This window comes from Choloepus didactylus, chromosome 7 (assembly GCF_015220235.1).
Source record: "Choloepus didactylus isolate mChoDid1 chromosome 7, mChoDid1.pri, whole genome shotgun sequence".
In the NCBI taxonomy this organism is placed as follows: domain Eukaryota; kingdom Metazoa; phylum Chordata; class Mammalia; order Pilosa; family Megalonychidae; genus Choloepus; species Choloepus didactylus.
This window is the reverse complement of record NC_051313.1, coordinates 117304605-117332309: the sequence shown is the minus strand read 5'-3', so window position 1 is coordinate 117332309 and position 27705 is coordinate 117304605. Positions and strand designations below refer to the sequence as shown.

The 27705-nt window shown below is 54.4% G+C and overlaps 1 protein-coding gene across 2 annotated transcripts in view; it reads left to right on the top strand.

Annotated features, from left to right (window-relative positions):
- PACSIN1 (protein kinase C and casein kinase substrate in neurons 1) overlaps positions 1-26318 on the top strand; it is a 51259-nt gene extending 24941 nt beyond the window's left edge. The window contains exons 1-10 of one of the 2 annotated variants that reach the window (XM_037844256.1): positions 9172-9362; positions 18170-18295; positions 19258-19414; positions 20360-20595; positions 21144-21299; positions 21411-21586; positions 21975-22095; positions 22194-22321; positions 22943-23130; positions 23565-23674. In XM_037844256.1, the coding sequence (XP_037700184.1) occupies positions 18233-18295; positions 19258-19414; positions 20360-20595; positions 21144-21299; positions 21411-21586; positions 21975-22095; positions 22194-22321; positions 22943-23130; positions 23565-23674 (1335 nt within the window). In that variant the 5' untranslated portion in view covers positions 9172-9362; positions 18170-18232. Of the gene's footprint in view, positions 1-9171; positions 9363-18169; positions 18296-19257; positions 19415-20359; positions 20596-21143; positions 21300-21410; positions 21587-21974; positions 22096-22193; positions 22322-22942; positions 23131-23564 lie in introns of those variants that run through there. The other variant, XM_037844255.1, reaches the window with a different exon arrangement.
- Positions 26319-27705: the final 1387 nt, after the last annotated feature.

Sequence of the window (27705 nt, the reverse complement as noted above, 5' to 3'; positions counted from 1 at the left end):
AAATATCTGAATCTTGTGTTCAGGTATGAGAGCCCTGTAAACCTAATAATGATTGATTGTAGCAGTTTGGATGCAGATAACAGAAAAGCCAACTCAAATTGGCTGAAGTTAGTGTTTCTGAAATTCTGTTGTGTATATGGATCACGAGTCACCTTTCAAAATGCAGATTCTGAGTGGTAGATCTAGGGTGGGCCTGAGATTCTCCATTTCTAACAAGCCCCCTGGTAATGCTGCTCTGCTGGTCCCCTAAACACACTTCCAGGAGTGAGGGCTGGTTCTCAGACTCGGCTGCACAGTGAAACACCTAGGGGTGTTAAAAGACCCGGATGTTTGCAAAGCCGAGTGTGGAATAATGGATATTGGATGCTACAATTTGTGAAATTTGTGAAGGAAGAAAGGAGGGAAGAATGTGCAATCATTTTTTGCATAGGCAGGCATGAAAATATCGCTGGAAGTGTACATAATAAATTATATTTGACAGATGATTAGATAGGTGCTACCACTTTAATGGGAGATAGAGAGACAGAACTAAGTGGATGAGAAAATTTTCACTTTATAGCTTGACATACTTTTTGAGTTTTGAAACATGTGAATGTATTACCTACTCAAAAAAGTTAAATACATAAGTATAATTTAAAGAAAAGAAAGGGGGCATGACTACAGATATGGGGGAGATTTTTTTTAACTGTAGGAAAATCCAGTGAAAATGCAAAAACTCTAAGTGAAATGGATAATATTCTAGGAAAGTAGAAGTTGCAAAAATTCACACAAAAGGAGGCAGAAACCCTGAAGAGATGACCTCAGACTAAATTGAAAATATAGTGATCTAGTAGTGATCTTCACCATGTTGGCTCCATGCAGACAAGGACTGTGGTCTATGCTGTTCAATGTTGTGTCCCCAGGGCCTAGAACAGTGTGTGGCCCCCAGTGGGGGCTCTATATGTGTTGAATAGATTCATCTACCTGTTTTAAAAAAATACTGATGTTTGGGTCCCATACTGACTTGAATGGTTTGGGGTGAGTTTTTAAAGTTTCACTCGTGATTCTAACAGGCAGCAAAGTTTGGGAAGCACTTGCTTTAACCATAAGGAAGACTCATTATCTTACTCATCAAGATCTCCTTAGAAGGATGGCTCCAAGGTTGGTTAGTATGTGACTAAACAACCTCAAGGAACTAGCTTCTTTCCATCCTGATTGGGTAGGTTTGGCCCTTGATTTAGCTCCCCGCCTCCAGCATCACAATATGGCTGCCATAGCTCCAAACATCACATGCAGATTCCACAATGTCCAGGGAGATGAGGGACAGTTTCTTGCCAAGTGTCTCTTATCATCAGTGAGGACATCTTTCCTGGAAGCCCTCAGGTCTGATTGGCAAGGGGAATGGGAGTGCCACAATTGGCTTAGACCATTGGTTCTCAAAGTGGAGTCCCTGGACCAGCAGCAGCAGCAGCAGCATTACCTGGATACTCAGTAGAATGCAAATCGTTGAGCCCCACCACAGATCTACTGAATCAGACACTTTGAGGCTGAGGCCCAGCAATCTGGTTTAACAAGTCCTCCAAGGTGATTCTGTTGCACACTCAAGTTTGAGAACCAGTGACGTAGAGTCCATGCCTCAGACCAGTGGTTCTCCACCTGGGGTGATTTTGTCCCCACAGGGGACATCTGGCAGTGTCTGGAGACATTTTCAGTTGTCACAACTCAGGGAAGGGGGTGCTACTGGCATCTAGTGGGTAGTGACCAGGGATACTGCTATACATCCTACAATACACAGGACAGCCCCTCAATAAAGGATTATCCCAAAATGTCAATAGAGCCAAGGTTGAGAAACCCTGCCTTAGACCAATCAACGATTCCCCCAAGTCACTCTTAGTGAAATTGGGACTCTGATCAGTAAGAACAGAAGAGGAATGGCTACTGGTTAGGAGACCAACAGTGTCTGCTACCACAACTTACTTTCATGATAAATCAGACACCCCACCACCTTCTCCACACTGTCCCCTTGCACAGTAAGCTCTTTCTTTAGAAATAGATGCAGGAATATTACAGAACCCAAAGTATGGGACTCTCAGGGTAAAAGACGTTTCTATTTGTCAGGACGAGCAAATGTAGAGCCCCTCGCTTGCTCCTCTTTGAGGGTGAGGGGAATCCTGAGGGAAGATGGCTCCTGGCAGGAGACATGCTTGGTGACTTCCAAGTGTTATTATTGGTAATGCTGTTTAACAGGAGCTTCATCATCTCTCTAAATATAGTACGTGATTTTAAAGGTTGGCTGGATCCTTAAGTGTGATTTTTGCACTGTTTTGGAGCCAATTTTTTTTTTTTTTTTTTTGTCCTAGAAATGCAGCTCTATCTCATCATCTAGCAGTGAAGCAGCTAGACTCCGATGTGTAGGAACTCATCCCCCCTCAAGCCTGTGATGCTGGACACACCTGTGTTGTATTTTGGGCTCATACCTTCCAGTGGTGTCCATTGGAACTTCCTGCAGAGATGGAAACTTTCTATAGCTTCACTGTCTGATATAGCAGCCACTAGCCCAGGGTGACTATCAAGCACATGAAACTTGGCTAGTGTGACTGAGGAATCAATGTCTGTATTTAGGAACTGAATTTTCAGTTTCGTTTAATTCTAATAAATTGAAGCTTAGATAGCCAACTGGCACCAGGGGCCGCCATCCTGAACATTGCAGCCTTTGGCCCCTGGAGTTTGCCCTGTGCACCTGGCCGTGTGCTGGTGCACACTGCGCATGGGGAGTGCTCAGCCTGCAGGATACTTAGGGCTGGTGAGCTCTTTCTTTCTGTCCCGTCAGCCTCAGCTGGAGGCCCCCAGAACTCCAGAGAGGGGCTCAGTTATTTCAAATATTGCAAACATTCTGTTCCAAAATGGAATGTTTCCCAAACTGAGGCAACCCAGTCTATCCCGTACTTCAGAACTCTTTGCTTTGGGTGAGAATTTCTCAATTCATTGTAGAAAGTTGGTTATTCCATACTGATCAGAAATGCTACTGGATAATCAATAAGTAAAAAGTCAGGTTTTCCAACTTTTAAAAAATTACTTAGCATGTGCAGTTTGCTTGGTGGACAAAAATCTTTCAAGACATGGGGTCCCTTGGGTGAAGAAATACATAGAGTCCCTTGGTGGTGAGGAGCCTGGAAGTTGCCAATTTGATCCACTCCCCTCACTTTCAGGGGAGCAAACCAACCCCTGTGGGTCTCTGATGCTCTGCTCATTTATTTTTTTTTTTTTCCAGAGTGTTTTCTCTCTGTTGTTCAGTTGGGGTAATTTCTGTTGCTCTATCTTCACCAATTCTTTCCTCTGTTGTCTCCATTCTGTTGTTGAACCCATCCAGTGATTTTTCAGTTCTAAAAATTTCAATTTCTTTTATATCTTCTATTTCTTTACTGAGGTTTTCTACTTTTTCATTTGTGTCATGTGTGTTTTAAGTGCTTTGTTGAAGCATTTTTATGATGACTGCTTAAAAACCCTTGTCAGTTAATTCCATCATCTGGGTCATCTTGGTTTTGATGTCTATTTGCCTCATTCAAGTCGAGATTTTCCTGGTTCATGGCATGATGAGTGATTTTTTTTGGTCATAACCTGGACATTTGGGGCATTATGTTGTGAGACTCTGGATGCTATTTAAATCTTTTGTTTTAGCAGGCTTTTTCTGACACCGGGCTGGCAGGGAAGGGAGGTGCCAGCTTGTCACTGCCAGGTGGGGGTGGAAGTCTAGGTTTCTCCACTTGACCTCCTTGGACTTGGTGGGGGAAGGCCTTACTGCTGGGGGGGTGGGATCCTGGCTCCTCACAGGCCTTCACGGAGGCTGCCCTGGCCAGGAGGGACGGGGGGCCTTGCTGCTGCTCCACTGACACTGTGGTGGAGGGAGCCTCCTGGCCACTGGTAAGGTGAGAAAGTCCTGGCTCTCCCCTAGGCCTCCCGCACTGTTCCAGTGTGGAAGGGGAGAGATGCCTCATCAGCACTGGGCAAGGGTGGAAGTCTAGGCTTCATGAGGTCTCCACGGGCATTGCAGTGGGAGGAGCTGGTACCACCTCTTGGGGGGAAACTCCTGGCTCCCCCCTTGGCCTTCTCTGATACCTGGTGCCTCGTGACAGGGTGGAAGTCCAGGTTCCCCATTCAGCCTTTGCTGAAGGGGGTGGGCAGGGGACTGCAGATTTTCCCTGTGGTGTTCGGCCAGAGTAGCTCAGTTATTGAGCTGCCCCTTTTCTGGTCCTTTGGCTAGAGAGACCAGGCTTTTGGGGGAGGCTGTTTTTGTTTTTGTCCACACTCATCAGCATTTCCAGGTTGCTGGCTTCTCCAGCACCCCATCCGGGATAGGTTGGGCAAAAGGAAAGCTCAGGGAACTTACTGCCATTGTCATTTCTCGGGTCCTGAGATCCCTAGCCAGTCTGCCTTCTTCTCCTCACCTTTTAGAGTCTTCTTATGTTTTTTTAATATGCAGTGTCTAAGGTTTTTAGCTGAACTAAGTAGGAGGAATAGGGAGAGGTCTGCTTACTCCATCTTGTCCAGCTTTGCCTGTTCTTAAATTCATAGAAATGGAGCCCACTCTATGTATTGAGTTTGCCTTCTCTTGCTCAGCACAATGCCTTGAGATTCATACATGGGACAGTGTGCAGTGGACATTTTTCTTTGCTGTATAGTATTCCACTGCATGAATAAACCACACAGTGGAATTTGTACATCAGAAGCCTAGTCAGCAATGCAAAAACAAACACTCTGCTATGTGCAATAAGCCACACGATCTATTCATCAGTCCTTCCGTGGGTGGGCATTTGGGTCGTTTCCAGTTTGGGGTTATTATGAGCAAAGCTGCCCTGAGTGTTGCTGGACACATAGCCCCAAGCCCTCATTTCTGTTGGGAATAAATACTGCAAAAGAGTCTCAGCTGGTCTCCCTGCTCCAGCCCTTGCCCTCTTCCAGTTACTTCACCACACAAAGCCACAGTGATTTTTAAAAGCATCAATCAGATCTGTTCCTTCCTTTGCTCAAAAATACCAGTGCCTTTCCTTTATACTTAAAATATAATCCAGAGTCCTTACCTACAAGGCCCTCTAACATCTATCCCCTGCCTGCTCTTCCTTATTTACCTTCTCTGCCTGGCTTATTCTACCTCCTATCCATTTATACACACACCTATCCATCCATCCATCAGTCCATCTGTCCATCCATCCCTCCAGTTTTGGGGGTCCTCAGTGTGCCTAGCTTACAACCACCTCAGGGCATTTGGCCTTGCTATTACCTCTTCCAGAAACATTTTTGCCCTATTCTTTCCGCTTTATTTAGGTTTCGGTTCAAATTCTAAAATAGCCACCCCCTCATACTCTGTCCCTTTACCCCACATTATTTTTCCTATAGCACTGACCACCACTTGAAATTATATTATTAGTTTATTGAGTGTCTCCCCCTTTCATGAGTGTCCACGAGGTTCTGTGCTGTGTCCAGGTGCCCAGAGCAGTGCTCAGGGATATCTGTTGCATATATTAAAGAAACTAGTGTAGGATTTAGTCAGACGCACCTCAGTGTCAATGCCAGCTTCATCTTCCAGCTCTGTCTGATAGGGCAAGTGCCTTAACCCAGTGCTGTGCACACTCTAATCTCCTGGGATCTTGTTTAAAGTGCAGATTCTGATTCTGGAAGTCTGGAGGGGAAAGGGGATTTCCAAACAGCTCTCAGGTGATGCTGAAGCCACTGGTCCTCAGACCTGCACTCTGAGTAGGGAGCCCTTCACCACCCTGAGCCCCAAATTTCCACACCTTTAAACTGGCGCTCTGCGACAAACGAGCAGGTAAAGGCTGCCTGGACTTAGCAGGTGTGAAGTTGGTACCCGTTGCTCCTCTGTGCATCTTTCAGGGTATGAAACCCGAGGTCCGGGGCCCTTCCCCTCAGACCCCCCATCCCCAAGTGCCCACCTCTCATGTTGAGCCCCTATGCGGAGCCCTCAGTGGAGTCTTGTCCATTTTATTTCTCCAGAGTTGGCTAGCCCAGCCTGTCCTGGGCAGGGATTTGGGATATTCATGGGAACATCATGCAAATGATATGCAAAGCAGCAGCTAATGATCCCTGATTGCATTTGCCCTGGTGCTGGGGAGGGGAGAGGCTGTGAATGCTTTTTGGGTTGGGGGAGGAAGGGGGACAGAAGGGGTCAGCTTCTCCCGAGGTTAGGAGGACATCTGCTCTGTGGCCTGGGCTCACCCCCTCCTCATTCGAAGGCTGATCTTGCCTGTGGAACTAGAAGGTGGTCAAGATCCAGGTATAAGGGCTGAGATCAGGCATGACATGTGTTTGTGCGTGTGTATGTGTGTGTGTGTGTGGTGTAGGGGGATATCCCTGGGCCTGTCTGGGACCTGCAAGTGGAGAAGAAGAGGGAGCAGATGGGGCCAGGTCAGGCTGACGCTGGGGGTGAGGTGGGGGTGGAGGCTCCTGGCCTAGGGAAGGAGGGGGTGACAGAAGGGGGTCAGTTTCTCCAACAGGGCCTGTCACAGGGATCTGAGTGTGGGAGGGCAGGACTCGGGGGTCTGCCAGGGAGCAGATGGAGCTGGATCAGGCTGACAGAAGGGTGGGGGTAGGGGCAGTTGTCTTTGGTATCCCTGGACTGGCAGTGGGTGAGGCCGGCTCTTTAGGAGAAAGATGATCCCAGGGCCGGGGGCTGGGGGCCGGTAGGAAGCAGGGAAACCACTGAGCAGCACCTGGAAACTCAATCCCTCCCCACCCCGGGCTGAGTGTCTCCTGGGAGCCTCTATTCTTTAGGCACCAGCATCCCCAATCTCCTGGCCTCTGTCTCAACCTGGCCCTCTGCCAAGGATCTCCAGCCTGGGACAACCCATGGCAGACTTCCGGCTAAGGAGGGCCCAGCTGGAAGCCACCTCTGAGGTCATTTGTGGGGGTGGGTGTTGTCCTCCTCCATGTCCACCACTTGCCTGGCACTTCAAGTATGTGTAACCCTGTCCTTCCATTGATCTAAGGATGAGAAGTGAGTGGAACTTCTAGAAACTGGGTGGCCATTGCCACATCTCCCAGTCAGATATTTCTTGACAGAACCCAAGTGGAGCACTGTAAAATACTGAGGGCTCAGGTCCCAGCCCAGCCCAGCCATTTACGACTTTGTCACCTTGGGCAAGTTGCTCGATCTCTCAGAACACCCGTGTCCTAACTTGTGCAGTGGCCTGAGCATGCAGGGCTCCTGTGATAGCTAGAGACGCTGCAGGAGTGGCCCTGAGACCTGAAAGAGTGGCTGAGTAAATCCCTGGGCTGTCAGCTCCTCAAGGGCTGCTCACGGCCGTCACCCAGGGCATAGAACAGTGCCTGGCACATGGTGGACTACTAGTAGAGAGCTGTTGAATGAATGAAATGTCCTATCTCATCAATTCCAACAAAAAGATTTCTTTTTCTGATGTTTTAACATCTCTGATTTTGGGATACTTTGTACAGTTTATGGCATGTCTTAGTTTAATTGGCAGCAGTCTTTTCACTGAGAAGGGTCGTAGACGTGATGAAATATAGAAGTGGCTATCATCATTACCAATAAGCAGCTTTTTGTTTTATTTTCAGTGGGTTTCTGATTCTTTCCCATTGTATCTGCCCCTTCTGGGGTGCAGGGGACCCTGAGAATTGCCGTGGAGCCGAGGGCTGCAGTGATCCTTGCTTGAGGCCTTTCTGAGCTGGTGCCAGGCTGGAGGCAGTGTGTCCTCCAGGTCTGTGTGTCTAGGAGATTTAGGCTCAGTCCCCACTCTGCACCCCCTTCCCCGCTATATGTTTTCACTTCTAGAGGATGGCAAGGCTGTCGGAAGCCCCGAGTTCCCTCTGGGAGGGAGGGACCCATTTTTCTCTACCCTGTTGGAACTCCAAGTCCCAGGACTAGAGAGCAATCTGGGGGCATGTGAGCCCCCTTAGTGAAGGGGACTGTCCTCCAAGGGCCAGGGCCTAGTCCAGACGAGGGGTAGGACTTCCAGAATGGAGGAAGGGAATGGGGGGAGAGACCCCCCCCCCATTCCCCTCCAGCAGCAGACCTGAGACACTGTGTTGGGCAGATTAGTGCCTGATCCCTGGGTGGGGCAGAGCAGAGAGTCAAATCCTCTCCCAGGAAGTGGCGCACCCTTCAATCCCCTGGTTGGGATACTTTTTCGCATGTTACTGAGCCCCTGCTCTTATGAGGCTCAGGTTGGGGGCTTATGTGTTTGGCTATGATGTTGTGTAGGAAAGGTTTATGTGTTGAGTGTTCCTGGGTCCATGTGAGTGTGTTTGTACATCTTAAAGATGTGTGTACGCTGATGTTAGTGTTACAGTTATGTGTACGTGCATGTTGTTGACGCATACACAGGTATAGGTAGGTGCAAAGTTGTGGAAATGCACATGTGCAAATATGGGTGTTATAAATATAAGGAAGGGGGTTGTTAGGGTGCATGCATGTGTGGACCCACCCTGGTGTGTACGCACCACACACAGGTAGTGCAAGCCTGGACCCGTGCTCTGAGGGGTGTGTGGCAGCCGTGACCGTGGAGAAGCACCAGTGTTGGAATTGCAAGGTCTTGGCTGCCAATAACCAGCCCAGGAAGCTCGGCTCTCAGACAAGTTGTTTCACTCCCGTGGACCTCAGTTTCCGAACTGTAAAATGGGTGCAGACCCTCATGGAATGGGACTATGGATGAGCATCTCACACTCTGCTTGGCACAGAAAAGACTCAAAGTAAAATTCTGAGGAGTGACTGAATGACAGAATAAATGATGAAACAAATAGAGATGTCTGAGAGAGTAGCATGCTTTCAGATTTTAAGGACTGGAGAGAAGTGCGTGGTAAGGTGCAGCTTATTGTGTCTGGGAGGGCTGTTGGGAGGCAGAATCTTGGGGGAGAAGGAGAGGAAAGGGGCTGGGACAGGTACCCCCCCCCCCACCCCATCCCACCCCCTGAGCTGAGGTGGTCTCGTGTGCGTGGCATGTCCTGAGCCCATGTCGATGCCAAGCAGAAGGCGCGCGTCCCCTGGTGTACATGGGAGGGAGGCTGTCTGCGTGGAGCTTTGCCCAGTTGCCATAGAAACGAGCAGAAGGAGGTGGGTGGCTGGAGAATGAGGCGGGCCGGGAGGAGGGGCGGGGAGGAGAGAGAGGGAGGAGGCGGGCAATGGCGGGGGCGGGGGCGGTGTGGGGAGCTGGCTTCTGCAGTTCTGGCGCTGCCGCCTTCCCGAGCAAGGAGCGATAGGGAGCCCAAGAGGACAGAGGCAGGCGAGCACCAGGCCCCTCCCCGCCTGCCATCACGGAGAGAAAGGAGGACAGCCAGCCCCTCCAATCCTGGGCTGGCCCGGCGGGGACAGTGAGCTCCTACCTGCCCCCAGCTTGGTGCCCAGACAGGCCCAGGTAGGCATCCGGAGGGGGCAGCTGGAAGAGGCTGTATGGGGAGTGGAGACCTGGGGTTCCCCCTGCCTCCCAACCAGCAGCACCTGGAGGGGGCCAGGAGCACCCCATTTGGGGCCAGGTCAGTGGCCCGGGGTGGGGAGGCGGGTCGGGAACAGTCAGCAGCCTGGGAGGCCCGTCTGCAGACCCTGAATCCTCCCCATCAGGAGGACCAAGCCCCCTATTTCCTTTCCTCCTCTGCACGCCACCCCCCCCGTCCCTGTCCCTATCCCTGCCACTGCCACAGGTCCCCATTTTGTAGGAATGCCCCTTCCCTGTGGGGATTAGGCCCAAGAGGGCTGGAGCCTTCAGGGACCCACAGTGCCACCCCTCCCCATGCTGAGGCGAGAGAGGTGTGGGGCGGGGGGGGTGGAGAGAAGTGAGGGTGCCGCCCCACCCAGGGCGCTGCTAGGCTCTGGCTCTCTGGAACAAGCAGACTCACCCCCTCTGCCCAGCAGCCTCCCCAAGGGCCCCGGATGGTGTCAGGCAGTGGGCTTAGAGCCCCCTGGTCAGCCCCCTTTCCCTTTCTCCCCTAAGCTCAGGCCCTTCCCCTTTCTTGTTCCCCCTGCAGACCTGGTGAACTCCCCCCTACCCCAGATCCCCCAAGAGACCCCTGTCTCCACCCTCAACAAGTCCAGAGTCTCCATGCTGGGACCCTGGAGCCCGGATCAGGGTAGGGGTGCCTGTGTCCTCCCTCCTCCTCTCTGTCCCTCTGCTGCATTGCTCCTGGGGACAGACTCTGCTGCTGGGGGAGCGGGGCACTGCGGAGGAGGAGCCGCTGGCTGCTCAGGATGGGGTGGGGCTGGGCGCTGGGGAGGAACTGGGCTGCACTGCCTCGGCTGTGGGTGGGGAGGGGCAGGAGGGGCCGGCAGGAGTGCAGTGGGTGGGGTGGGGTGCGCCTGGCCCAGGTTTGCCCTGGGAAGGAGCTAAGAGCCTTGCCTAGTATGGGGAGGGGCTCCTAACCTGAGAAGGGCAGGGGGGCTGGGGTGTGCAACCATGAGTGTGCCCCCTTCTTCCACCTGCCTTCTCTACCCGGCACCCCCTGAGAACCCGGAGGCTCCTTTGCTCGGTACCTGGCACCAGCATTGTGGGGCTTCTCCTCCCCTGGGTACTTGGGGGTCAGAGGACCTGATGCAGGGGCCAAGGAGGGGTTCCTGGGCCTGTGATGGTGTGGGGTGGGGGTGTGTGCAGGTGCTGAGAAGCTGACATGGCTCCATTCATTTCTGCAAATGTTAGATGCACATCTGTTGTGTACTGGGCACAGGGTGCTCCCACTTTGGAGTTAAGGGCCTGGGAGGCGAGAGGGCAGGTCTCGTGGTTGGCAGGAGTGGGGGTGAGGGGTACAGATGTACCCCAGGGCTGGCAGCCAGATAACCTGTGTACACCATTACCTTCCATTCCTGCATCTCCAAATTCCATCACCTCCTCCCTCTGTGACAGCAAATGGCACAAAGCAGGGATGAAAGTCTTGTCTCTCTTGTGGGGTGGAGCAGGAGACCCTCCTTCTGCCAGGCGCTGGTGGCAGTCGCTGCCTCCATCCCAGCCAGAGCAGCGGCTGGTGAGGTCTGGAGAGCTGCACCTTTCCTTTCAACAGGAGCTGGAGCAGCCTGGCCTGACACCTCCTGTCTTGGCCCTACCTTCTTTAGGTCACGTATCCCTGTCCCACATGTCCCTGTCGGGGTCTGTCTTTGCTTGCTTCATCTCTCCCATATTCTGTTGCCACCAACTCTGGGATGGTGAGCCCACCAGAATGGCCTCTTGGGACACGTTGGCTAACTCCACCCCACTGCACCCAGTTGGCCCCTAGCCAAGGGCTCGCCTTGAGTCCAGGTTGGGGTCTCGGTGTCAGTGACCCTGCACCTCCCCACAGCAGCCTTCCCTGTGTCAGAGGGGGCTTGAGAGATGCCCCAAGAGCACTCAGAGGCCCAGAGCTCAGCCAGGGGTTCAGGGCCAGGGACTGGAAGAGCAGTTTGGCTCCAGGCTGGCCGCTCCTCTCATAACCCCCAATCCAGGCGCTCTGGAGGAGAGCGAAGGAAGCATCTCCATTTGGCTCCTGGTGGGCATCCCAGACTGTCCTAGAGCTGCTCCTCCCGTAGGGCTCCCCGTCTCAGGAAACAGCAGCTCAGGCCCAGACCTGGGAAGCCATTCTTGACAGCTCCTCACTCACATCCACATCCAAATCATCAGCAAATCCTGCTGGCGGAATGCCACAGCAGTCCCAGAATCTGACAACTTCTTACTACTTGTAGCATTAACACCTTAATCTGAGCTCCACCATCCCTCACCTAGGGGCTGCAACCTGCCCTCTTCCCCCAGCAGCCAGAGGGACCCTTTAAAATCCAAGCCAGGTCATGCCCCTCCTCTGTTAAATCCTGCAGTGACTCCCATCTCACTCAGAGGAAAAGTCAAAGGCATCACTCTGACCTCCAAGGCCCCAGGCAAGCTGCATCCTCCCCGCCTTTCCTGACCTCACTCCCCCACTCCCTCTGCTCCAGCCACATGGCCCTTTGGTGTTCCTCAGCCATGGCAGCCACATGTGCACCTCAGGGCCTTTGCACTGGCTGTTCCTTCTTCCTGGCTGCTCTGTCCCCAGATGTCTGCATGGCTCCCCACCTCATCCCCTGCAGGTCTTTGCTCAGATGGCGGCACCTTCTTAGAGTGGCCTTCTCTGACTGTCTGGTATAAAATAGCAACACTCCCACCCCTCCTTGTCCCCTTCCCTGCTTTATTTTTCTCCATGGCCCTTGTCACCTTCTGATACACTTTTATCACTTACTTATTTATCTTATTTATTGTCTGTCTTACTTATTATCTTATTACCCTTGGGGATGCAAGCTCCAGGAGGCAGGGAATTTTCTTTCTTGCTCCCTGCTATAGCCTAGAGCTGCACAGCAAGGATCAGCCTTCTTGCCTTTGTCTGCCCCCAGCCATGACCAGAACAGCTCTACCCGGCTGGGCAGGGGAGAAGGAGCCTTGTCCAGCCACCCCCAGTGCTGCTGGACGGAGAGGGCCAAACGTCAGAGTTTTCATTCCCGAGTCCTACTCCTCGGAGAAAGCATGCTGCACACCTACCGGGAGCAGCCACCAGAGTGGGCAGACAGAGCCCTGGCTCTCCAGAAGACACGGTGCAGGAGACTAGGAGGGGACAAATCCCTGCACAGGGGTCAGGCATCTGGTGACTGGTCTTGAGGACAGAGACACACCCAGAGCTGAGAAGACAGGAGGGCCTGTCTCCCCACCAGCCCCCGCTCCTGCCTTTCCTTCTGTGGGTGTCTCAGTTTGGATTCCCCAAGAAGCAGACACAGAGACAAGGATATGATTAGAAGTGGCTCCACTGGGTGGTGGTTCCTGGGAACACTGATAAGAGGGTAGGGATGTGGGACCGAGAGGGAGGGCAGCCAACAGAGCACAGGCTCTCAACTAAGTTAGCACTGTGGGCAGCTGTGGCTCCATCCTGCTGGGGAACTCCAGGAGACTGTGGAGAACACGCCTCAGATGTATTCCACCAGAGGGGAGAGCTAGCCCAGTGTGTGTTCTCAGGCATTGGTTAAGGGATGCTTTTGAGGCTGTTAATTCCCTGGAATTTCTAGACCGTTCTGCAGGCAGCGCAGGCTCCCAGGCAAAGAGACCGAGCTGGCAGCATTTGCAGGGGTGCTGCATGGGTGGTTCCCCTCTCCCACCCCCAGCCCAGCACCGCACTCTCCTGGGGGATCTAACTCTGGGACAAGTTTGTTCACTTGAGCCATCAATGTAAAAGGCAAATGAGAGCCCGTCACCCCTGCTCTTAAGGCTCCATGGTTCTGGGAGCTCCTACTTTCCTACCCCCTCCCCCTCGCTCACTTTACCCTAGCCCCGCTGGCCTCCTTGCTCCTCTTCAAGCCAAGCTTGCTCCAGCCCCAGGGCTTTTACCCTTGACATTTGCCTCTGCCTGGAACACCCTTCCACCAGGTTGGTGTGGCTCTCTGCCTTACTTCCTTCAGGCCTCTGTTCACGTCACCTCCACCGAGAGGCCCTCCTTGACCACCCAGTAGAATCGGCACCCTCCTTCTGCCCCTATTACCTTGCCTGAATTTTCTTAATTTTAATCACTACTTAGCATGCAACATATTTATTTGCCTCTTGGCTTTCTGCCTACACTGGACTGTAAACTCCATGAGAAAAAGGCCAGTCTTATTCCCTGCTAAGCCTGCAGCACCGGGAACAGCTTCTTTAAAGACTTGGCTGAATGAAATGTGGCCTTGTCCATCCATCCTGGGAACCGGGGAGTGCTGAGGGCTGCCTCGTGGGGGTGATTTTCCTCAGGAGAGAGTGGGCCTGGGGCCTTGTGGGCAGGCTAGAGGAAGAAGTGGGGATGGCAAAGAGCTGGCCAGGTCTTGCCCAGGAGGGGCCTTGGGAGGAGCAGGCCAAGCTCAGGGTCTAGGGAGTGGGCTGGGAAGAGGGGGCGGCTGTGAGGTGGAGCCCCTGAGGCGTGGTCTGTCCTCACAGGCGTGCGGTGGAAGGCGCAGGATGCCTTAATCCTTTCCCGGCTGGGATGTGCCTACCGAGGCTTCAGGTTGTCCATCCAAGCCCACCTGGTCCTCTTTGTCCTGAACCTCCCTGGACCCTCCAGCCTTCACCCCAGGCTCTGCTTCCCTCGGTCTCCCACGGAGTGTTTCTGTTCTCTCTATCCCTCCCTCTTCACCTTGGGACACCGCATATCTTAAGAGAGGACCCCTTAGGGACAACCTAGGGGACTCTAGGTTAGAGAGCATGGGTAGGGGGAGTGACCTGGTTTCTAGACCCGAAGAGAAGGTGCGAGGAAGCCAGCCCTGGGGTCTTCACAAAGGGCCAGGAGACCCTTTCACAAAGGGCCAGGAGACCCGGGGATCCCAGATGAGGCCCAACATCATCATGGAAGGCTCTGCGCGGGGGGTGATGGGGCCTTCCAGAGAGATGGGTGAGTCTCCTGTTTTGAAACCTCTGCCCGGGGTAGGTGGTATCATCACCTCCATTTCACAGATGAGGAAACTGAGGCAAAGAGTGCTTAAGCACCTTGCCAAGGTCACACAGCCAGGAAGTGGCAAGCTGGAATTTGAACTCAGTTGTTCTGTCTATACCACTACTCTGCTAATCTGTTGCTTGCTTCCATGCTTGTTGGGGAGAGCGAGTTGCCAACCCTGAACCATAGACACATCACAGCACAGTGCGACTAAGAATTCCCACCTGGGAAGAGTGGAGCGGGGTGGGAGTGGGTGGGGGGACTCACCTTGGATGTGATTTCTGCTCTGCCTCCTCTCTTCTGTGTGACCTTAGACACATTATTTTACTTCTCCGAGTCTCAGACACCTTGTCTGTAGAACAGGAAGGTCACTGTCCATCTCAATGGGTTGTGGCGAGGATTGGAGGTCAAGTGTATGAAGAGACTGGCCCAGAGCAGGTGCTCCGAATTGCCGGTGGTGGTGGTTGATGATACAGAGGGGAGTGGAGAGATGGGACTTAGGCAGGTGGATGGATAAGTGATGGTCAAAAGTTGTTGGTGCCCATTCTCTCTGCTGAAGGATCCCTGAGGAGGGAGGGAGCCATCCTGAGGGCAGAATCCTCATGGGGGTTTCAGGGAGATAGAGACCCGGGAATTAGACCCTGAGAGTTGACCAAGAGAAGGGAAAGGGGTTGCCGGAAGAAGCAAGGGCCCTGGGAACAAAGGGTAGTTTGGGTTTAGGATCCCTTCTTGTGGGATTCTAGCTCTTGGTCGTGTCACCATCATTGTCAACACTTATTGAGCACCTACTGTGTGCAGGGTGACTGCACATGGCTCTGGGGTACAAAATTCACCATTTCTGCTATTGAGTGAATGTTCCAGAAGGCCCTCAACGTTTATTCCTTCATTCAGCAAACATGTATCACACACCTACTATGCGCCAGACACTGCTCTGGATGCTAAGAGAAACTTACAGAGCTGACATCCTGATGGAAGGGGAAGACACTAAACAAACTGAATGTTCTCTGCAGAGTCATGTTGGATGGTGACATGTCCTATAGAGAATAATAAAACGAGGAAAAGGAGAAGGGAAGGAGTGTGCTGGGGATGGAAACAGAGTTGCAAGTTTAAAAGAGGGGGTCAGGAAATTTGAATAGACCTTGAAGAAGTAAGGGGATGACCTCCCTGGAAATCTGGAGGGAAAGGCCCTGGGGTTGGAATGGCAACGAGGTTGGTGGAGCAGGAGGGAAGTGAGAGTGGGAGGTGAGGTCGGAGAGGTAAGGGTTGCAGTGGGACAGCAGGTCATGCAGAGCCTTCTAGACCCTGCAAGGAGTTAGGCTCTTACTTGGAAGAGATGGGAAGCCACGGGAGGGTTCTGAGTAGGGCAGTGATGGATCTGACTTAGGTTTTGCTAGTTTCCCTCTGGCTACTGTGTTGGGAACAGACTGAGGGGGTAGACAAAGGCAGAAGTGAAGAGGGTACTGCAGCCACCCACTTCCCCAAAGACAACCACCGTTACCAGTTTCCTGTGTGACCTTCCAAAAATATTCTCTGCACATGTATACATGTATATATATTTTCCCCTCCCCATATGAACGGAAGCATTGGCAGCCACTCTGTTTTGCACCTTCCTCATTTGCTTTAATGACATGTCTTGGGATGCCTCCATTCAGGACCAGAGAATTCCATTGCCAGCCTGCACTAGAAAATACCTAACTAGTCTCCTGCGGACGGACATTTGGGTTATCTCCAGCCTTTTGCTTTTACAAGCAGTGCTGCAGTAAATAACCTTGTACATCCATCAGTTTGCCTCACTGGCTGGAGGGTAATTCCTGGAAGTGGCATTGCTGGATGAAGGGTATGTGCCTCTGTAATTGTGAGAGATCAGACCAAGTTACCCTTCATCGAGGCTGTGCCAAATTACTTCCCTGCTGTGATGAGTGAAAGACGGCTTCCCCACGAAGAGAACATATCTGCCCCCACCTGCCACCCCCACTCCTGCCTCTGCCTGCCAGCCCACTGACAACTGTACAGTATAGAGGTCCCAAATGGCAGAGTTCTGTATGACTTCAAGGTTCTAGAAGGGGTTCTGACTTACGGGGTACTTACCTAACCTGGATGGTCAATACCTGAAAGTTCTCCATTAAATATGCCTGCCTTTTACTTCTCTATATCTAAATTCAAAATGTTCTTTATTAAACAAGTACTGCTTTTAAAATGAAAACTGCTAAATTAAGAAGAAAAAAATTCAAAGACTCATTTCTTTGTCCCTTGATGAAATCCAGCCCCTTCTGTTTACCCACACTGCAGAGGAGTTTATGGGAAACTTTGAGGTTTTGCTAAGTGGAAAGGGACAAAATATGTTTAGGTGCCTGAGAGGAGCAAGAAGGGGTTACTGGGTCACTCCCTGGGGGAGAATACTGACCCCTGGATGCTGGGATACAGGCCAGACAGGGGAGGGACCTTGACCGAGGGTCCTTCTGTGTTGGTGGCACCTGCCCTGAAGGGCAGCTGCTGGTAAGGGATGGGGCTCCCCAGGACCCCCAGGTTGGGCAGAATCTTACAGGGGCCAGCCCCTCCCCCAGCATCCTCATTGGTCAGGGTTCATAGTCCCTGAGGCTGGACGCTGCAGTGCAGAGGCAGCGAGGCATCCCCTGGAGCTGGCAGCTCCAGGTGGGGTCAGGCTGCCCCTTGGAAGACCAGCCTCCGGCCCTCTGAGTCCTGTCTCCTGACTGCGGAACCTTTCTTGCCTGGGGTGGCAGTGAGGCCTGGGTGAGGGAGTGCAGCGGGGGGTGGGGGTGGGTGCTCACTGCGGCCCTGGGGTAGCACACGGCCTAGATTGGACAGTGTGATGCATGTTGACACATCCAGGGCAGACATGGCCGCTTGCACGGATCACCATGGTCTGACTTGTGGGCCAGGAAGCAGCATGTACAGCCTCTCAGGAGACATAACGGTGGCTAATTTGGGGGCTGGCAGGAGGGAAGCCAGAAGGGCATTTTCAGGAGCCCAGCAGCTCAGACAACTGAGGAGGTGCTGAGCCTTGGCTGGAGGTGGGAGGGGGGCCTACTGCCAGCTTCCAAGGGAGCTTGTGTTCGGGGTCTGGGGAAAGGTTCTAGAGAGCTAAAATCCAGGTGTTCTGTGTTGGTTTGAGGGAAACTGGGGAGGGTGTTTTGGGCCTGGTGCAAAGGTGTGGCTGATTCAAGGTGGGCACTGCTAAGGGGAAAGCAGGTTGGAGAGAGGGGAATCACTCAGGACCCCAACAGCCCCACCCAAGGTGGGCAGAGTTGAGAAGCTAGCTGGGGTTCACCTGGCCCCAGTGGGCTTCCAGGGGCCAGCCCTGGGGAGAGAGTGCTGGACATGCACAAAGATGAACTGGATTGCTGGCTTTGAGGAGCTGTGTATATCTAAGAAGCAAAACACAGGTTTATATAAAGCAAATGTGCAGGTGTGTGGCCCTGACTTTTAATTTTAAGAGTCCAGGAGCACAAAGATAACTGCTGGCACCATGGGTTCTGGGGGATGGGGCAGGCTTTGGAGAGGAGGTGCCCATGCTGGAGCTGGAGTGTGGATTTGGCCAGAGGGGAGGGGATAGGAGTGAGGAGCTTGTAGAGGAAGCCCGGGGAGGTGGGCATGAGGGGTGCTGAAGGGTGGATTTGCGGCCAGCCAGGCCCTGGGCAGGAGCCCCCATCCCAGTGCAAGGTTCTCGTGCCCCTAGAGCCCTCATCCCCACACCCAGGGGAACCCAGACCTGGAATGGAGTCCGTGGGGGGCACTTCCCTCATCTCCAGGGATCTCTCTCCTGCCCTCCCAGCGCATGAGCAGCCGAGCCCACTGACCACAGCTCCACACCTGTCCGTCCCCCCACGGCCACACCATGTCGGGCTCCTACGACGAGGCCTCGCTGGCTCCGGAGGAGATCACCGACAGCTTCTGGGAGGTGAGGCCCTGACGCTGCACAGGTCCCAGCTGCTTGGAGGTCCAGGCTCCTGCCCATCCCCCACCCGTCCCTGTGACCTCAGGCCTCGTTCTGCGGCACCTTGGGCCTCCCTAAAGCCCTCTGTGTCCAGGAAGCAGCTGGAAGCTGTGAAGTGGGGAACAGCTACTGCCTCCACCGCCACCCCTGGAGAGATCTCGCATTTCATAATGTGGGAAAAGGGCCTCCTTACCCACTGCTCTGAGAGCCCCAGCTCAGATTCCAGGCACTTCACACAGGCAGGAGCAGCACTTCACAGTTTACACAGCCATTCCCTGCTGCTCCCTGCCCCCCACCTTGTGAGGTGGGCAGGGGGTGCAGCATTGGACGTGGAAGTGGAGTGAGCTCCTGGAGCCTCACTGCATCTAGAGGTGGAGGCAAGACTAGAAGCTAGCATTTCAGGGGCCTCCAAAATGTTGAGTCTCCAAAATGTTTGAGGAAAAAAAACATAAAAGATTTCTATTGGCTCCTGAAACCCTAACCAGAACTGCCAAACCTAAATTAATAAGTGTTTAATAAGATGTCTGCAAAACATAATATTATGTCAAGAAGCTGCAGTTCAACTCCACGTTTATATGGTTCTATATAAATATAATAGATTTAGTTCACAAGAACAAAATGAATAATTCATTCTAGACCAAGTCCAAATTATAAAAATCCTTCCGCATTTTGTGGCAGTAGGAAAATTGTTTGAAGTGGGATGAGGGTGGGTATAGGCTGTTGGATCTGACGCGGGTGCTAGGGCCTCGGAGTTAGAGGGTCCAGCGCCCCCAAGGCGTTACCTGTCCTCCGGGGTAGGGGTGAACTGTGGGAAGAGGGGCCCGAGGAGACGTGGGCGGGCGCCCCCTGCAGGACGCGGCGGCCAGGGCGGGCGGCGGGGCCGGGTGGGGAACCTGCGGGAGTCGCGCTCGCTGCTTGGCCGCCAGGTGGGGAACTACAAGCGGACGGTGAAGCGCATCGATGACGGTCACCGCCTGTGCAACGACCTGATGAACTGCGTGCAGGAGCGCGCCAAGATCGAGAAAGCCTACGCGCAGCAGCTCACCGACTGGGCCAAGCGCTGGCGCCAGCTCATCGAGAAAGGTGCCCCCCACCCCCCACCCTGTGCGCAGCCCCGGGGCCCTAACCTCCGGCCCTAACCTCTACCTTCCGGTCCACCTGGATACACCCTGCATCCTCCAGCCACAGGGACTTTGCAGGCGCTGTTCTCTACGCAGGCCACTTTTCCCCTCCTAGACTGAGCAGGGCTTCCCTGGTAAACTCCCCTGTATACAACTTTGTAAGGCTGGATTAAAACAAACAAACAAACAAAAAAAACTTTTTATTTTGAAATAATTTAAACTTGGCGAAAAATTGCAGGAATAGTACAGAGAACAACATACCTTTCACCCAGATTCACCAGTTGTTAACATTTTACCACCTTTATTATTTTCTAATTATTTGCAATTTTTTCTGAACTGTTAAGAATAAATTGAAGACACCAGGCCCCTTCACCTCTAAATTCTCCATGTATTTCCTAAAAAGAAGAACATGTGCTTGCATAGCCATAGTTTACTTATCAAACTCAGGACATTTGATATGTCCCATATCAAATTTTACTATAGCTATTCCTTGTGCTAGCCCAGGATCCAACCCAGGATCACATATTGCATTTAGTTGTAAAGTCTCTAGTTGCCTTGAATCTAGAACAGTTTCAAGTTGGGGGTTACAGAGATATAAATATCTAAATATAGATATTTAGACTGGAAACCCCATGAGGGCAGGGCCTAGGTACAGGGGCAGGTGATGCAAGAAGAATCCAGAGGGCTGCAGGATGAGGTGCGTGAGGGTAGAGCAGTCAGAGAAGACTTCCTAGAGGAGGAGGCTGTACTTGGGCCCTGGAAGATGGATAGGACTATGGGGAGAGCAGAGGAGGGCATTTCTGCAGCCATGGAAAGGAAGGGGAAAGCCTCAGAGAAGAGAGGCATGAGGGGGCTCTGTAGGTAGGAGGTGATGAGGACCTCCGTGACCCCATGGCCATTCCCTCAGGCCCACAGTACGGCAGCCTGGAGCGGGCCTGGGGTGCCATAATGACAGAAGCAGACAAGGTGAGCGAGCTGCACCAAGAGGTGAAGAACAACCTGCTGAATGAGGATCTGGAGAAGGTCAAGAACTGGCAGAAGGATGCCTATCACAAGCAAATCATGGGAGGCTTCAGGGAGACCAAGGAGGCTGAAGATGGCTTCCGCAAGGCCCAGAAGCCCTGGGCCAAGAAGATGAAGGAGGTGCCTGGTGGGCGGCAGCCACAGATGGGATGGGGTGGACAGCTGAGCTCGAAGGGGCAGTCCTAGAGGGGTGCTGATCTTAGGGAGGGTGTCTGTAGGAGGGGAGGGCTGCCCTGCTCCCTGGGATTGTGCCCATGGAGGCAGCAGGCACTGCCCTCCAGGAAGAAATAGCCACAGTTGGGGCAAGCAAGGCCTGACGGGTAGAGAGATCCATGGAGAAAAAGGAGCATCGTCCCCAGGAAAGAAACCAGCAGGGGCAGGGGGGAGGGGGGCACATTATCCCTTGAGTTCACAGAGCGGGAGGGCACTGTTCTGCCCAACAGGAGGGGATCCACAGGAGCAGCAGGCACTGCCCTCCAGGGAAACATCCGCAGATGGGTGGCCACTGCTCCAAATCCCTGGAGCCAGGGCCCATATCCCTTCTGCCACTTAAGAAAGTAGTGATCACAGCCCCTGGCACAGTGAGCAGGCAGGAGGGGTTGACAAGTGACCACATTTGTTCCTGCTCATAAGTGGGAGCCCTGCACCTTGTTTCTCCTTCCCTGCAGCTGGAGGCAGCCAAGAAGGCCTTCCATCTGGCCTGCAAAGAGGAGAAGATGGCCATGACACGGGAGATGAACAGCAAGACGGAGCAGTCAGTCACGCCTGAGCAGCAGAAGAAGCTGCAGGACAAAGTAGACAAGTGCAAGCAGGATCTGCAGAAGGTGGCAGGCTGAGGGGTGGCAGTAGGCTGGAGTCTGAGGGCCCCTTGGAGTGGGTGGTGGCTGGGAGCTGCAGGCCTGGACCTCACCCTTCCCCTACCCTGGTGCCCACAGATGCAGGAAAAATATGAGAAGGTGCTAGAAGATGTGGGCAAGACCACACCCCAGTACATGGAGGGCATGGAGCAGGTGTTTGAACAGTGCCAGCAATTTGAGGAAAAGCGGCTGGTCTTCCTCAAGGAGGTGCTGCTGGACATCAAACGTCACCTCAACCTAGCTGAGAATAGCAGGTACCTGGGCATGGTGGGCATCATGAGCAGAGACACGCCACCAGAGGGCATAACTGGCACGTGGGGCATCCCAGGTCCTACGTTATAGTGATAGGAAGGGGAAGGTGGGACTGCAGAGGGAGAGGGAAGAGGGTCCAAATACACTGTCTGCCTGGGCACATCCTAGATCCTCAAGAAACATGTGCTTAGATGGATGGGTGAGTGGCTAGGGTGGGGATGGAGAAGGGTGCCAAGTGGGCATGCCAGGAGCTGCCCACAGGAAAACTGCCTGTCTGATTCCTGTCTGGGGGCGGGCATGCCCCAGTCCCCCGATTGGGCTCTGGCACCCCACTGAGGATGAGACCATGGTGAATCTGTGCCCCGCCTCCCCCATCTCCCCTGTGCACAGCTACATCCACGTGTACCGAGAGCTGGAGCAGGCCATTCGAGGGGCTGATGCTCAGGACGACCTCAGATGGTTCCGCAGCACCAGCGGCCCTGGCATGCCCATGAACTGGCCCCAGTTTGAGGTGAAGATGTGCGGGGAAGGGGAATGGGAACCTAAAAAGGCTGGAAGGGGCCTCAGGGTGCAGCCCCCCAGCCTGACTGTTCCCCTGGCCCCCACCAGGACTGGAACCCAGACCTCCCTCACACAACCACCAAGAAGGAGAAACAGCCAAAGAAGCCAGAGGGGGTGACACTGACCAATGCCACTGGGGCAGTGGAGTCCACATCCCAGGCTGGGGACCGTGGCAGGTGAGCAACTCCCACAGGGGCCAGAGGGGCCCCCACTCTGCGGCAGCTGAGTTCTACCCCCGGAAATGGCACAATTCACAGCAACCACATCCTCCTCTGAGATGGTGATAGTTAATCCTCCTAGAGTATCTACCAAGTATCAGGCACCGCTCTAAGCATTTTCCACATGTTAACCATTTAAACCTCTCCAAACTCTGAGAAATGTGTAAATATTCTCATTTTACACATGGAGAAACTGAAGCCCAGAGAGGTTAAGTGACTTATCCAGGTCACACAGCTAGTTAGTGAGCCTCAGAGCCAAGGACACTTCCAGGAGGCCTGGCTCCAGAATCCTTGCCCTCAGCACTAGGCGGTGCTGCCCTCGCAAATGAGGGCACAGATGTTCTCTGGGGGCCTTTCAGCACTCCCCCACTCTAGGGCTGGGTAATAATGCTATGGTCCCGCCTCACATTTGTGTAAAGGGCTGTCTTGGTGCTCACTGGCTCGGGACCCCCTCCTGCGCCGGCAATCCCTGTTCCAGCCTCGGGGGAATTGGGGGACGGGGCTCTGGCTAGGAGGAGGAGGCAGTCCTAGGGCCGAGCCCGGGGGCCATTCATGCTGGGTCTTTCCTTCGCCTCTCAGCGTTAGCAGCTATGACAGGGGCCAACCGTACGCCACCGAGTGGTCGGACGACGAGAGCGGGAACCCCTTCGGGGGCACTGAGGCCAACGGGGGCGCCAACCCTTTTGAGGACGACGCCAAGGGAGTGCGTGTGCGGGCGCTCTACGACTACGACGGCCAGGAGCAGGACGAGCTCAGCTTCAAAGCTGGTACGGGGAGCGGGGCGGGGCCGGGGTCAGGCCCAGAGCGGAGGCGGGGCCTGGGCGCGTGGGCGTGGCCAACGCCTCCTGAGAATAGGGTGGGGGGGCGGCCGGGACCGGGCTTGGAGGCGGGGCCTGGGGGATGCTGGAGCCGGGCCTGGAGCCGGGCCTAGACCCCGGAAAGCTGCTGGACCTGGGATTCGGAGGCGGCACGTGGGCGCTGGGATGGGCCAGGGCTGGTCTCCTGGGGTTGGGCCCTTGGCCAGAATCTATTAAGACCAGATACATAAGTTGGAACATTGGGGCAATAATTGGGGCGCGAGGGGGTACATTGGGGGGGAGCCAGCGGAGTATTGGAGTGTGCAAGAAGGGGGTGCAGAGGCAAGGCGGACCCCCTTTACAAGCCCATGACACTGAGCACCTCCCTGTGTCCCCCTTCCCAGGAGACGAGCTCACCAAACTGGGCGAGGAAGACGAGCAGGGCTGGTGCCGCGGGCGGCTGGACAGTGGGCAGCTGGGCCTCTATCCCGCCAACTACGTGGAGGCCATCTAGCTGCCCTGCTCCCCTCACACCCCCTCTCACTCCTCGCCCACCACTTCCCCGACCTTCCCCTTCTTGTCTCCCTCCCCTGCCATAGAGTTCCAGACATATTTTCCAATCAAGCTTTTATTTTTTTAAAAGTTAAAACAGAACAAAACAAATAAAAAACAGGAAGAGACAGAAGCATTTGCAGGGCCTCCTGGAGGCCAGGGTGGAGGGACTTGGGGTGATGGCTCCTGTGTACATGAGGGTCTTAGGACTTAGCCCAACAGTGACATTAGGCATTTGCTCTTCAGATCCCACCAAAGAGTTCCCTGACCCCTGAGGGGTGGTGTCTCCTGGACCCTTCCACTCTGGCTGAACCCCCACCCCAGGCTGCCAGCACCTGAGCCTGGTTTCCTAACCTCTTCCTCCTGCCCTACCCTGCTTCCATTCCACCACCACCCCACTCTCAAAGTCCCCTCCATCCCCAGGTCCCAGAGAGGGGATGCCTCCCAGTTTTCAATTTTCCGCTCTGCCCTGGGGAGTGCCCTTCTCCTAGCCCCGCCCCCCTTCCTCTCCCTGGTGGCCCACAGCCATGTGGGACAGTTATGGCCGGAGGAGGAATGGTCACTTTTGTTCCCCACTGAAGGTTTCCAGGCACGAAGAAGGATGAGCTGGAGGAGGTGACTGTCACTGGGGTGCAGGACGGAGAGTGAGAGGAGAACAGGTCCTCAGTCCGTTCTGGGCCAGCCCTCCCAACCCCAGCCCACTGGAGGGCCTGAGACCCTGGCGGGGCTCTTCTTTCCCACCGTCAGCACTTTGGGCACAGGCTCTTCAGAGCCAAACACCCTCTGTAACTTGAGACCCCTGCCCCCTCTCAGAAGCCCCTCAAAGCCCAGGGGAAAGCCAGCAACAGTAGCAGCCTCCTCCCATTTCCTGGGGAGGGGTGCATCTTGCCCACCCACTCACTCTCTGTGTCCTTCCAAAACCAACATGAGCCTCCATGAGACCAAGCCTTGGGCCTGCCTGCAAGGCCCTGGACCCCTCACCCCTCTCTCCCCTTCCCTGGCCTGCCTGGGGGAGGCTGTGGGGGCACTGGGGAAAGCCTGCAGCTGTGGGGGAAGGCAGGAGTTGGCAGGAGGGAGGAACCCTGGCCCTCAGGAGCAGGGCAGCCACCATGTCCTCCTTCCACTCCAGCCCCAGGAACAATGTTCCCCCTGCTGGCAGCGCCCCCCACCCCCCACCCAGCTCTCCAAGCCTGGGGCTCAGTTAAAGGACTTTTGGGGGTGGGTGGAGGCAAAGGGACCACCCAAAGTAGGGAGTGTTCCTGTAGTTGGTGAAAGCCATGGTCTCCATGGAAGCAGAGGTGGGGACCTGGGAAGCGGACCAATGCAGGACAAGACCCCAAGCAGTGGGGGGTGGCAGGAAGAGGGGTCACTTGGGACCTCTGGGACGAGGACCTGAGACCACCTGTGGCATCTGTGGAAACTTGCTTACAGCTGAGGCCACTTCCAGGCCTCAGGGCTGCAGACACCCTCCCTTTCCCGCACCCCTGGCCTCCTGGCACCCCAGCCCCTCTGTCACCCCTTAGTCCTCTTTCACTCCCTGCTTCTCCCACAACCCACTGGGAGGAGGGAGTTGACACCAGTTTCAAGGCCCTGCACTGGAGGATCCCGGCAGATTCTCGCAGGAGCCTGAGCTGGGATAGGCTGCCCTCAGGGGCAGGGGAGTTGGGGGGAATAGGGGCCATGGCACCCTAGGAACAGGCAATTCCCCCTCAGCCAGCATCCTCTTCTTCATCACTGTCTGCTCTTGGGGCCTCTGCTGCAGCCCCAGATGTGCCCTTGGGCCCCTTACAGCCTGAAGGAAAATTTCAGAAGTCCTTAGCCTGTGCCAGGCCTCCCAGCTCCAGAATAAAAGCCTCTTCACCCTCTCCCCAAGGCAAGAATTAGGGTTTGGGGCCTCTGTCCCTCACCACCAACTTTGAAAGGCAGGAAGCTGGGCACATCTGCACTTTGGGACCTAGGCACCCCCTCTCCATGCTGGCAGCCTCCCAGGACCTGGGGAGGGGGTGTGGCCCTCGCTGGACCCCAGGCCTGCCCTCGGCAGCACTCTGGCTGCTACTCGGGGCCAGGGACTTAAAGCCCCATCCCTTCTGATCACCCACCTCCACAGCCCATTTGGGACCATGCTCTCCCAGTCTCCAGGCTCCTCAGGAACCCAGAGCAGGAGGGTCTCTCACCTGGAAGTCCCTGTAGCTCCTGGGGGCCCCCACAATGCTGGTGTCAGAGCACTCATTGCGGAGCATAGGGGACGCACCCCTCACTGTGCCCATGGCTGCCTCCCTTAGCCCCCTACCCTTGATGCTGCATGGGCCCTCCTTGGTGGGGCTCGGTGAGTAATGTGTTTTACCCCCAGTTAACCACCGTTCCGTGGCCTGGTTCTGCGAGGGGCCAGGACTACTGCACCACCTGCCGCCCACTGTCCGCCACCCTAGGCTTCCTGACTCCATTCGTTCCGACACTTGTGAAACTCCGAGAAGTGCTGTGGTCTCAGCAATGCACCTGTTTTGTACATGATTGTGTAATTTAAAGGTATATAAATATAAATATATATATATATATAAGTGGTGACTGTATCACTGCAGATAAAATCCAGAACTGTGTCAACCTGGCTCGATTCTGTCATCTTGAGTTTTATGCTTCTTCAGTCCCAAGGGTTTTCGAGCCCTCTGAGAGCTCTTTGTGGTTGGGATGTCTGTCAGGGGGTGGGGGTTGCAGGGAGGGTGGTACCAGAGCAGGTTAGGGTGCTGTTCGGGCTGACCACCCAGAGGCTCTCCAAGGCCCCTCCAGCTCCGGCCTTCTAGGGTTCTGGGTGCTTGGTGACAAGTCTGGACCAGGAGAGTTGGGGCATTCAGAGCGGGAGAGTGCTGGGGCCTGCAGCTCCCTGCCTCACAGTTCAAGGATGAATTTGGCCCCCAACTGATTTTGTTTTTTTTAAAGAAAAATCCTGAAACTGACTGCTGAGGCTCATGGTTCCTGGTTCTCCACAGACCCCTGGTTCCTAGTGGTGTGACTTCAGGTCCTGACACCTTTTCTGTGTCCTGCCTGACCTCTGGAGGCAGGCATTTCTATGTGGGACCCCTGGGAGGGCTCCTCCAGAGGACTGTTCAGAGGAGTAGGGGGAACCAGAGCTCTGGCCATTCAACTGTGTTCTGCCAGGCCCAGCCCCTGCTCCAGTTTCAGCTCCTGCCTCCCCCAGCTGCACCCCAGCCCAGCTAGATGTCTTCCGAGACAGGGCAGGGGTGCCAGGTCCAGTCCCAGTTCTGCCATCAATTCACTGTGTGCCAACCCCTACCCCAGGCCTCAGCTACCACCAATCTTGTTATTCATCTCTTTGAGGCCCCTCTGGCCCTGGCAGGGCCCTGACACAAGCCCATTACTCAGGCTCCACACTGCCCCCACCCACAGGGTATGCTCAGGACAGGGAGAAAATGTCAAGATGGAGCCTTTCACTGTCACTTCCCCCTTAACCTTCCAAATCCTTCTCCATTTGAAGCCCTCGCTTCTAGCCAACCAGAGGAATCTTTAATTAAAGACAAAAGGTTGCCTTGTTTTAGTTCTGCAAGCTGTTCCTTTTTGTTATGGGGAGCCCTGGGGGCAGGGACCCTGTAAGGGGGTGCAGGGAAGACATGGGCCAGGTGGGGTTCTGATGGGGCATTGTGAGGAGCATGAAGAGGAACGCAGTTTGCTGCCAGCACACAGGTGTCCCCAGATAAGCATATGCTTGCCACAGGGACATGCCAAGGGGCTGCCTGCAGCAGATCCACACGGCAGGGAAGTGCCCCACCCGGCTCCCCAGAGCTCCCCTTTCTGGAGCAACTCCAGCTGCCTACTCCCAGCCCTTAATCCCCTTCTTCCCTCCCAGGCCCTGCTTGAGACAGGAGGCCTCTCCAGGCTCAGACCCAGCTGGGGACAGCCAAGCAGCTGGCTCCAGGGACTCAGTCGGGGAGCTGAGAGGGTGGACTGAAGGCAAAACCAGTTCAGCAGAGCTGTGCTAGG